This window comes from Neolamprologus multifasciatus, chromosome 17 (genome assembly GCF_963576455.1).
Source record: "Neolamprologus multifasciatus chromosome 17, fNeoMul1.2, whole genome shotgun sequence".
NCBI classification, from domain to species: domain Eukaryota; kingdom Metazoa; phylum Chordata; class Actinopteri; order Cichliformes; family Cichlidae; genus Neolamprologus; species Neolamprologus multifasciatus.
Genome location: NC_140455.1, coordinates 18,482,403 through 18,494,668, shown reverse-complemented (window position 1 = coordinate 18,494,668; position 12,266 = coordinate 18,482,403). Strand labels below are relative to the sequence as shown.

Sequence of the window (12,266 nt, the reverse complement as noted above, 5' to 3'; positions counted from 1 at the left end):
CTGATTCTGATCCGCGGGTCCGCGCTGTGTGTTTACGCCCTTTTTGCGCTGATCATAAAGCTGTTAGTTTTATCTCTCTCCAAACAATATTGACTGAACCAGGAGCAAAAGAAGATCCAAACTACGCTTCACATAAACATCGTCATGAATTCCCTCTGACTTTTGCTGTTTTGCTTCCACCAGGATAAAATCACACTTCATGCACAGCTCTCTCTCTCTCTCCCTCTCTCCCTGTCTGTCTGTTTTCTTTATTATTTGCTTGCTTGTTACGCACAAGTCTACCGTTGTTTACAGCGCTGTCGGCCGACGTTTTTTTCCCGTTTTACATACTTCCGAAAAGAAAACCTAATTTCTGCCGTTCAATATTGAACAAATTTCAACTTTTTAAAATTATGCAAAATGCAAAAGGCTCTCTAATAAAACCGCTGTAACTTCAGAGGTAACATTCATGTGTTGATTAATGGTTTTCTTTCGTTTTTGATGTACTGCAGAATATTTTTATAAAATCCCAGAACAGGAAAATCACCTTCATGTTTTTCAGTGTTTTATCTTCAGCTACTTTGACACAAAGGCCTCTGCTGTGATGCTCACACCTTTGATAAAGTCTGGAAAGTGTCAGCTTCCTTTTTATAGATACAAAAATATGTAAATGTACTGATCTGAATTATAATATTTCTGACTGTCAAAATTTCCCAGATTCAAATCGAATTGAATCTAATCGAATCGAATTAAATCTAATCGTGGATCAAATCGATTCGGGACCTTGTGAATCGGAATTGAATCGATTCTAGAAATCAGTGACGATACCCAGCCCTACTGAGGAATGACCTCGTCAACATGGGAATCAGAAACAAGTGGAGCTTTGGTGCAGGTGTGCTCAATCAAGGGCGGGGACCTGCGATGAGTCCCGCCTAGGACCTTGGAGACACACAAACAAACACAGGGAGAGAGCAAAGGATACAGGGGAACCCGAGCAATTTACTTATTGTCAGGAAAAAAAAAGGTTGTTGACAAAGAATGGTGAAAATTAGTGATGGCCCGCTTGAAGCTGACGCTTCAGTGCGTGTGTCAAAAAAGATCAACACACTGCTTCAGAAGCACTGTGTCGAAGCTTGATTCGTTTGGCCAGAGTCACGTGATCAGTGACGTCCGAAGCTTAATTTAGAGCCTAACTGCTTCGGTGTCTGATTCAATGGTTTATAAGGAAGTGAATCATTCGCGGGATTTGTGGTGTTTTGATGGTGACAGATAGCGAACCACTGATCATTCCACTGAGAGATTTGGAGCTAGCGAGGAATAGAGGAGGTTCTGTTGTGTGGGAGTATTTTGAGTTGATTTTGGTCAGTTGGGTGGGTTTTACAGCTTTGTGTTCTGGCTGTTTGCTTTTGTTTTGTGCGTGTTTATTTTATCTAATAATGGGAAAAAACTTAAAATGTCAAAAAAAATCGGCTTTCATAATATAAATATCATTAAATAACTTTAGAAAACCTTTGACTTCCACTTGACTCTTTACATGTAATGTTTTAAATATATATTTTATTGTTTAATTAATCTGAAAATGTTAGTCTGCCAAATGTGCAGCAATTTAATCTATTTATTCTCTTTAGCTGATAGTTTGTGGGGCCCAGGTAGACTGGGCCCCACAAACTGCATTTCTACCAGTTTCTCTGCACTCCAGCCTCTTCTGTGCCATGTGAAGGAATTTTCCTTAAGGCAGGAGAAATGATCTCCACCAAAAGAAACAGGTTCGCCATTGCACACTAGAACAAATTCTCTTCTTAAATGAAAATGAAGAAGGGTTACCTTAAATGCATCATGTTTTTAATTTGCAAGTTCATAAGCATTTTCCCTTTCCATTTCACAATCAATTCTACCCCCCGGTCAAAAATATGTCTGGGAAAATTTCCCTAATATAATATTATTTATAAATATATCCGTCTAGCACTTGCACAAGTGCATGGAGGCAGGACCTCACAGCAGAAGCATACTCCTTAATGTGTTGTACATTATAATATGTATATTATATGTAATGTGGTATTTTTCAATTATTGTATTTACCAACATCAAAAAGTCACAAGCAAAGAAAGACCACACAATGGTGCATGTTTGAACAAAGAGAGTTTACTGGTCAAGATTATTTATTAAACAAATAAACCACATTTTTTTTAACCCCCCAAAAATACACGTCCAAAGCAACACAACAGCAGTCCAATATCAGACAGAATTCCACTCTGTAGAGTGAGCAGTCATAATGAAGCAGTTGGTTTTATTTTGTGGATTCAAGCTGCTCTTCATATTTTTGGCCACCAGATGTCACCAGAGAGGACTCTGTTGAAAAGCTTCGAGTAATGAACCGTTTTTCAATACAAGCTTCAATGCTTCAGAAAGCTTCATTTGGCCATCACTACTAAGCAGGCAGGCAGACGGAACACACAGATAACATGAGGGTACGACGCGACACTGACACGAAGAAACACTGGGCTTAAATACACTGAGGAAGTCATCAAGGAAATAGAGACAGAAGGGGAACACAGCTGGGAGGAATAAGACCTAAGACGGGGGGAACAAAGCTAGAAACACTGACATAAGACAGGAACATGAACCTTCAGAGTAAAACAGAAAACAAGACACACTTTACTAGGACACAGACTCGACAGAGTGAGACAGACAAGACGCTGAACTAAACCGGCAATAATAACCAAATGCAACCCGAACCTTAACCATAATGCAGAAACATACCAGAATAACTGAAACACCGATTCATAATAAAAATCAAAAAAGCACCAGAGAAACATAAAGAACAATCCATCATACAAAAATAAACCAAAACATAAGGAACTCAAAATGCTGGGTCGATCCGACCCAGGACCGTGACACATGGAGCCAGCGAAGGAGATGGCACATTCTGCTTATTTCTAAATAAAAACCCCACAAGCAGTTCTACCCCCAGATCAAAAACATACATAAAAAATACACTATACACATATGTTGTAATATTTTATGTATAAATGTACCTGTCCACTGGTTAATTACTAAAGCACATACGCAGGGCCTGACAGCACAGACATACTCTCAACCTATTATAAGATTGTGTTGTACATTATTATATAGAATATATATATTTTTAATATATTATGTTTAGAAACATGAAGAAGCCACATGCAAAGAGAGATGACATCATGACCCATGTTTAAACAAGGCAGATTTATTCATCATATTAGTTATTAATCAAATCAACATGGCACAGGCAAGAGGGAGATCACAACAAAGATTTTATGAACCAGGAGCTAGAAATAACAAACTCAGATACACAAAAAAATGCAAAACTGAAGATTAAATCATACAAAAAACTAGTATGAAAATCTCTTAAATCGAGTAAAAAAAATAAAAATAATCACAAGCCCATGAGAAACTCAAAAACTGGGTTAAAGACCAAGGCCATGACAGAAGGTTGGAACTGGGAAGGACATTACTCCAAAGGTAGCGCCCTCCATTAAAGTTGGAAAAGGGTGAAAAAACAGAATTAGTTTTGGTTCTTATCAAGGGCGAGCCATTCAGGTATCACTGGGACATGCCATCCCAAGTCAGAACAATAAATTTAAAAAAATTGTTTTTTGTTGAAACTTGTAATTCTAACAGAGCTTGAAGTTTTACTGGAGTTTCCATGTTAATTGATAATTTTCTTTCTAGAAGCACCCTTTGAATTAGTTCCTAGAATGATTTTGCATGTTCTCCCATGAGTTAATAGTTTCCTGGACACATTTAAAAAGGAAAAGCTGGTTTTCTAAACAAACAAACAAAAAAACCCTCTTAGCTTAAAATTATGATTTCTGGAAAAATCTTTTTTTTGTTTTTCCCCCAGTGCTGTTGAGAATCTAAGAGAATTTGGGGGATTTCTGTTTTTCTTCTTAGAGATTTTTGAGCCTTTAACCTGAGAGATTTAGCTTCTCTTAGGTTTTTGTAAGAATGTGCACATTTTTGATGACTTGATTACCTTTGGACTCTGTTATTTTGTCTTATCAGAATTAAAGCCTCCTTTTATGTTCCACTCCTATGTTCTGCATGCTGAGTTTTTTTTATCAGTAACTGATACAAAAAAATATCAGTACAATCTTCAGACAACCACTGATTTTTCTTTAGTTTCTACAAGCTTGTTGTCATATTTTCACTCCAGTGTGACTTGTTGTACTAGACCAGGGGTGTCAAACTCATTTTGGTCTGGGGGCCGCATACAGCTTAATCTGATCTCAAGGGGGCCAGACCAGTAAACTCATTCCAAAATTACATAGAACTAACAGTAAGTCCACTTTTTTTCTTTGTATTAGTGCAAAGAAAAAATAAATTATAAAAATCTTTACATTAAATTAATTGTCCTTTTACACTTTTACTCAGTTTAACATTTATTTAAGTGCATTATACATAAAAATCTGATCACAGTGATTACACAATGTTTTAAAACATTTAGTCAACAAACAGTTTTGTGGAACTTAAAAACACTGCCCTGCATGTTAAAATACATCAAACACATCTAAATTTAGAAATGAATGAATTTAAAATCCATTTTCCACATCTAGGAAGCAATTCTGAACACATAAATTGAGGCCACACACTTGAAATCTTAAGTGGTAGCTGTTTTAAACAGACATTTGATGAAGTAAATTTGGCCCCTTCCTTGTTAATGCATAAAATGTAAACAAAAAAACTCACATAGATAACATATGTGGCATGCATAAGACATAATATTTTACTTAACAATAGTCTTCTCTTGTAAATCTGTTTCTGACTACCACCGACTTTCACAGCAATTACTAGAGCAAATATTCACATTTGTTTATTTTATAGTGCAACGTTCAAAGCAGAATTCCATAGAATTTAGTCTTGCTCAGTATTTGCCCCTGAAACTTGGCATCTTTTAGCCTGCACAAGTGCATCAATATCAGGCATCATCTCCTGAGTAGCAGCCAGTTTCAGAATCTCATTTAAGTGCTTATGTGTGAGCTTTGAGCGTAGCTTTGTTTTATTAATGGTCATGAGTGAGAAAACTTGCTCACAAAGGTAGGTAGTCCCAAACATGGACAACATTTTTGCAGCCAGTGCTGTCAATTTAGGATAGCGTGGTAGGAGATACTTGTAAAATGTGTCCAAGCCCACAGAGGCAAATTTGTCCTTCAATTCTACATCACGTTGCATGTCAACAGGCACATCAGAAGCTCTGACTGTGAATGGTGAGCGAAAAACTGCAAATTCTGTCTGGAGTTCGCTAAAGACCTGAAATCGTTTCTCAAATCCCTCAGCAACCCTGAAATCTTGTCTTTGTACTGTTTCACGTCAGGATTAACACTTGCTGCGCACACATCTCGGAGACAGGGAAAATGAGCAGGGTCTCTGCTTGCTATCTGCGTCTCCCATAACGTGAGCTTTAACTTGAATGCATGTATGCTGTCATAATAATGTGTTATTATGTTATGTGTTACTTTTTTGCGTCCCTGCAACATTCTGTTCAGATTATTCAAGTGCTCTGTAATATCAACCATAAATGCAAGGTCCTGCAGCCAAAGTGGGCACTGTAATTCCTTAACAGGTTTTCCTTTTTTCTCCATAAATTGTCAGATTTCCCCACGTAGATCAAAGAAGCGCTTCAGCACAGCACCTCTGCTTAACCATCTTACCTCAGTGTGGTATGGCAGACCATGGGTAATGTTACAGTCACTGAGAAGGCTGTCAAACTGACGATGATTGAGACCTCTGGCTCGGATAAAATTAACAGTTCGGACAACCACCTCCATGACGTGATCCATTTTTAAGGACTTGCAGCATAATGCCTCCTGATGCAAAATGCAATGAAATGTCCAAAAATCACCCCCTCTATTTGCGGCTTGTACTTTCTCTCTGAACTTGGTCACAACACCTGCTTTTTTCCCGATCATTGACGACGCACCATCAGTGGCCAGGCTTACGGCGCGGGACCAGTCCGCCCCGACCCTGTCCAGTGCTCCAACTACGGAGCGGAAAATGTCCTCAGCTGTTGTGGTGTCCGTAATAGGCACCAACTCGAGAAACTCCTCTGTGACAGTCAAAGCATCATCAACTCCACGAATGAATATGGCCAGTTGAGCGACGTCTGTAATATCAGTACTCTCATCAATTGCAACAGAAAATGCCAGAAATGACTCCACATTGTGTTTCAGTTGGCGGTCCAAATCTACCGATTGTTCCGAAATCCTGTCTGCCACGGTATTTCTCGTCAAGCTAATATTGGCAAAAGCTTGTCGCTTCTCAGGACACCCAATTTCAGCAGCCTTCAGCATGCAGTTTTTGACGAACTCCCCCTCAGAGTACGGCTTTGATGCTAATGCTACTTGGCTAGCAATTACGTAGCTGGCTTTCACCGCAGCATCACTGACCTCTCTGCTCTGGGTGAAAACAGATTGCTGTTTCCTCAGACCAACCAACATTTCATTTACCTTGTTTTCTCAGTTCTCCGTGCAAGCTGTTGTATTTTTCACCACGTTGAGTTTCATAGTGGCACCGAATATTGTACTCCTTAAGCACCGAAACTTGCCGCATGCACACTAGGCACACGGGTTTCTCATTCACCTCCATGAACATATAGGAAGAAGTCCATTTTTCTTGAAAAATCCGACACTCTGTGTCCACTTTTCTCTTTTTTGACAAAGACATTTCGCTGATGAGGGTGCCCGTTCCAAGAGAAAAAGCGGGTAAAGCGATTGAACTAACTAAACCACAACGCCCCCTAGCAAACAACATAGGAACTGTAGATTTTAAAGAAAATTAAGTTTATTCTTTTTTTTTAATAATGCAAATTTAACCCCGGGCAGACTAAACCCCCTGGCGGGGGGTTAACACCCCTGTACTAGACAGACAAACAGTGTTGAAACTACAATTTTTGACTACAACAGAGGGAAATACCAACCATACCAACCAGCAGCTGTTTTGCTTCCATGTGTCTAACCTCCTGAAGTGCATTTTTATCTTTCTTTGTAAAATCAGCTGCTCTGCTGCTAGTGCACTTTTCCATAATTGGGATTGGTCAGATAATGCTAATGCCATCCTGGGTTATCTCAGAGAGTTGATGAGCCTCAAGGTGGCAGTAATGGTGTATAATCCTGCAGCAGATGAGCATGTGGGTTGTGTGTGGTGTGAAATTAAATTCTCCAGTCTGAGTTTGTTTCTTCTGATCTTGAGTCATTAAAAAACATGAAAGGAAAAACCAAAGGAAACAAAAAGAGAGATCAGCATATTAGAGCTAAACTGCCATTTGGACTCATGCCAGAAATTCATAGGAGAAATGAGGGGTGGCGAGCTGATTACAGGAAGACAAAATGTTTTGACTTTATCTACTGTGATGTTGGAGACAACATGAAAGTATACAATGTTCCCACGCCCAAAATCAGCTACAGAAGCAGTTCAGATTTCATGCTTTGCAGTGTTCTTATGAATCTCAGGAGTTTTTACCGTTTTTTCTGATGGCTTAAGCATATTTTTTGTAACTATTGGCTATTTTTGCAAAAATCTACACACAAATCAGAAAACCCCTCACCAAATCAGCAAAACATTGTAGTTTTCCTGCAAAAGCTAATAAACCTTGCTTAACTCTCCAAACCTTCGTAAAAATTGTATTTTTGTATCAAACAGTTAACACAAGCCATCACATTAATAAGCACACAATGCACCAACTACACACTGATGGTATGAATAAAAAACACATCTGGCTTTTGCGTTCTCTGTGCACAAGATAGGCTATGTCAGTTTCAAGTCATACTTTTGTCATAGGTCTGTAAACATGGAGGGATCCAAACTTCAAGTACTGGTGTTTATTCACACACATCAAAACAAACACAAGTGCTTATTTCCAATTCAAAACAAAATAGTAATTTCACTGAGTTTTTACGTGCTTCTGAGTTTTTACGTGTTTTGGAGTTTGTACCTGCTTCAGAGTTCGTATGTGTTTTGAAGTTTGTACGTGCTTTATCTCTAGGGGCCACCGTAAATATACTTTTATTTTTTCACTCCACATAAAATGTAATAAATAAATCATATAATACAAAAACCAACTATTCACAGTTCAACTTTTAACTATTTAAATTTTCAGCTTTTTCCTTTTACAGTTTTTTCTGATGGCTTAAGCACGTTTTTTGTAACTATTGGCTATTTTTGCAAAACTCTACACACAAATACGAAAACTCTTCACCCAATCAGCAAAACATTGTAGTTTTCTTGTAAAAGCAAATAACCCTTGCTTAACTCTCCACACCTTTGTAAAAATGGTATTTTTGTATCCAACAGTTAACACAAGCCATCATATTAATAAGCACACAATGCACCAACTACACACTGATAGTATGAATAAAAAACACATCTGGCTTTTGCTTTCTCAGTGCACAAGGTAGGCTAAGTCAGTTTGAGCTCATACTTTTGTCATAGGTCTGTAAACATGGAGGGATCCAAACTTCAAGTACTGGTGTTTATTTACACACATCAAAACAAACACAAGTGTTTATTCCCAAGTCCAAACAAAACAGTAATTTCACTGAGGAAAAAAAAGAAATCAGTCTACATCGTGTCGTCTCTCTGGGTCCGGCCACAAAATTTTTACATGCAATGTCCTCGAGTCCAAGGCACCGGGGAAAATATCTCCTGGAATGGCGTATCCAGGCCTGACATGATGCCTGGTCAATATCCCCACATGCCTCCTCCATTGCCTGTAAAAGGGCTATGCGTTGATAGGGATGACGGTCATAGACCTTCCAGTGCCAGGCAGAGAAGAACTCTTCAGTTGGGTTCAAGAATGGAGAGTATGGGGGGAGGTTGAGTACAGTGAAGAGTGGGTGATCTGTAAACCAGTTGCCATTTTGACTTATATCTGCACACATAGTTATGTTACCACCACGTTGTCCTGGGACATTGATTATGGCACGGTGTCCAATAATGTTCCTGCCACGTCTCCTTGTCTTTGTGAGGTGGAAACCAGCCTCATCCACAAAAATCTGCTCATGACCCATGGCATCTGCCTCTAGCTCCATCACTCTCTAGACAAGACAAAACAAATTCAGCACAGCAGGCACATGCACAGCACTACAGTATGCAATTCCAAATTCAGTATCAATGATACTATAGCTTACCTGCACATAGTCATATCGCAGCTGTTTACACGTTCACTGTTTCTTTCAAAAGGTACTCTGTAGATTTGTTTCATTCGGATTCTGTTGCGGGCAAGTACACGACCTAATACAGAAATGCTCACATTTTGTATGTTTTGGAAGGTGGTGTCATCCTCAATTATGTGCTGCTGAATTTCGCGTAGTCTAATGGAATTATTTGCAATCACCATATTGACTGTATGGGTTTCTTGGTCTGCAGTGAACATTCTTCCTCTGCCCCCAGCATTTGGTCGTCTAGCAATTCTGTAAAGTAACAATTTCAGTATTTTTACATCTATGGTATTGTTGTGTTTGTCATCAGTTCGCGGCAGTGCTACAAATCTTATTGCAAAGTGACTGTACTAACCGATTCTCATTTCGAAATGTCCTTATGATGCCTGCTACAGGGTAGCGGCTCAAGTTAGGTTGAACCCGTTGGCCAGCTTCCCCCAAGGTCATTACAGTTTTTTCTGATTGCTTAAGCACATTTTTTGTAACTATTGGCTATTTTTGCAAAACTCTACACACAAATAAGAAAACCTGTCACCCAATTATCAAAACATTGTAGTTCTCTTGCAAAAGCGAACACAGCTAGATTAACTCTTCACACCTTCGTAAAAATGGTGTTTTCGTATCAAACAGTACACACAAGCCATCATCTACTAAGCACACAATGCGCCAACTGCACACTGATGGTATGAATACAAAACACATCTGGCTTTTGCTTTCTCTGTGTACAGATGTCAATTGAACATTCTGCCTCTGCCCCCAACATCTGGACGTCTAGCAATTCTGTAAAGTAACAATTTCAGTATTTTTGCATGTATGGTACTGTTGTGTTTCTCATTAGAGTATGGCAGTGCTACAAAGTACTTACCGATTCTCATTTCGAAATGTCCTAATGATGCTTGCCACAGTGTAGCGGCTCAGTTTAGGCTGAACCCGTTGGCCAGCTTCCCTCAGGGTCATCCCATGGTTGATGACATGGTCCACTACTGTAGCTCTGATGTCATCAGTTATTCTGTTCCTTACTCTTCTTACCCTTCCTCTTTCCCCTCCTCGTCCTCTTCTTGCTCCTCTTTGTCCTCTTCCTCTAACTTCCTCTAACCCTCTTGCTTCTTCACCTCCACGTCCTCTTCCTCCAACTTCTTCACCTCCACGTCCTCTCCCTCCTCTGATTCTCACTCTTCTCACTCTTACTGCTCCTTCCATTGTACTCCACATAGACAGCTTACCTGTGGCCTGTTTATAGTGCTTAGGCTGATTGCAAAGTGGACTAATTATCTAAAACAGTTTTCACATCTGAAAGTGTGCCAGACAGTTGGCAAAATAGTGTTAATGATAGCCATACATGTGTATAATTTTGCTAGGAGTGTGTTGGAAATTTGGTAATTGAGTGTAAGCAGTGAGTTGTGCCTACAGTTTTGCAAAGTGTGTGTTACAAAATTGCAAACTGAGTGCAAAGCAGTGTTTGTGCTTTTAGTTTTGCAAACTCAGTGAGTGGTTTTGCTATAAGTGTTAATAGTTTTAGGAATTGTGCTATAAGAATCACAGTTAGGGTTTAAGCATTCAGAAAAAACTGTAATAGTTTTAGGAATTGTGCTATAAGAATCACAGTTAGGGTTAAAGCCATCAGAAAAAACTGTAATGTCCTTGTCCTTGTCGTCTTCTTTGTCCTACTGCTTCACCTCCACGTCCTCTTCTTCGGCCTCCTCTAATTCTCACTCTTCTCACTCTTCCTGCTCCCTCCATTGTACTCCACATGGACAGCTTACCTGTAGCTTATTTATAGTGCTTAGGCTGATTGGAAAGTGAACTAATTATCTAAAACAGTTTTCACATGTGACAGTGTGCTAGGCAGTTGGAAAAATAGTGTAAATAATAGCCATAAATGTGTATAGTTTTGTTAGGAGTGTGTTGATCATTTGGAAATTGAGTGTAAAGCAGTGAGTTGTGTTTACAGTTCTGCAAAAAAGAGTGCTGTGCAGTGGATTGTAGCTACAGGTTTGCAAAATGTGTGTTACAAAATGGCAAACTGAGTGCAAAGCAGTGTTTGTGCTTTTAGTTTTGCAAACTCGGTGAGTGATTTTGGTATAAGTATTAATAGTTTTTGAAATTGTGCTATAAGAATCACAGTTAGGGTTTAAGCATACAGAAAAAACTGTAAACATATTTAAAGTGTAACAACACAAAGCACTGCAAACCACAACACAATTAAATATAAATTAAAATATGAAAACAAAAAGAACATGCATATTCTCTGTCATATGGACCTGCATAAATAAACTTTCTGAATCCTTTATCATCCACAACTGAAAATAGTTGTGGATGATTACTATACCTTTCTAATGTGATGCTGTTGTCCCTGGCTCTCTTTCTCTGTCTCTCCCTCCTGCTCTGTTCCTGTGCTACTGAGTGTAACTACCTCCCCTCCCCTCGCATGCTGAGTGAAGCGGAAAAAAAGTGCGAGAGAGAAGGTGAGAGAAAGAAAAAAAAAAAAAAAAAAAACGGCTCGCGATAAGGAGCCGGCTCGCATCGTTCACGTCAAAGACCCGGCTCTAAGAGCCATTTCGTTCATGACCGACCCATCACTAATATAAAAGTCACTGCCAAAAACTGATTGCAGCTTCTACCTTGTTACAGGAATGTTGCTGGTGGCTCAGAGTGACTTGATATCATTAATGAGGGATACATTTGACACGTTTCACGTATTATAGAACAACAAGTTATTTATAGCAGGTTACATACGAGCAATCAGTTTAGGGTAAAAACCAGAAATCAGTTTTTGGCAGACGATCATTTTTTTGGCATAACACACATGTACTGTATCATATAAAATCTATAAACTAAATATCTTTGAAATGTATAGAATCTAATCTTTTGTTTGTTTGTTTTTTTACATAGCACTTTATCAAACTGTTGTCTGCTACAGAGTTACAAGTATTATACTAATAATATAGCATCCACCATCTCCTGCTTGCATATTTCTGAAAACATCTTAGTGGTGTGGCAGCCACGAGTGAGCCAGCCCTCCAAACCCTGTGGATGGACGATGCAGTGGACAGTGGGAGGAAGCATCCCAAAGCTCTCTTTGCAGATCACCCT

At 39.1% G+C, this 12,266-nt stretch overlaps 1 protein-coding gene across 1 annotated transcript; it reads right to left on the bottom strand.

The window, feature by feature from the left end:
- Window positions 1–813: 813 nt before the first annotated feature.
- LOC146499265 (general transcription factor II-I repeat domain-containing protein 2-like) lies at window positions 814–6,455 on the bottom strand. The gene is made up of 2 exons (XM_085138295.1): window positions 5,670–6,455; window positions 814–918 (listed from the first exon to the last, which is right to left on the bottom strand). Exons 1-2 carry the CDS (start codon window positions 6,453–6,455, stop codon window positions 814–816), a joined length of 891 nt encoding a protein of 296 aa, XP_084994421.1.
- Between the last annotated feature and the right edge of the window lie 5,811 nt (window positions 6,456–12,266).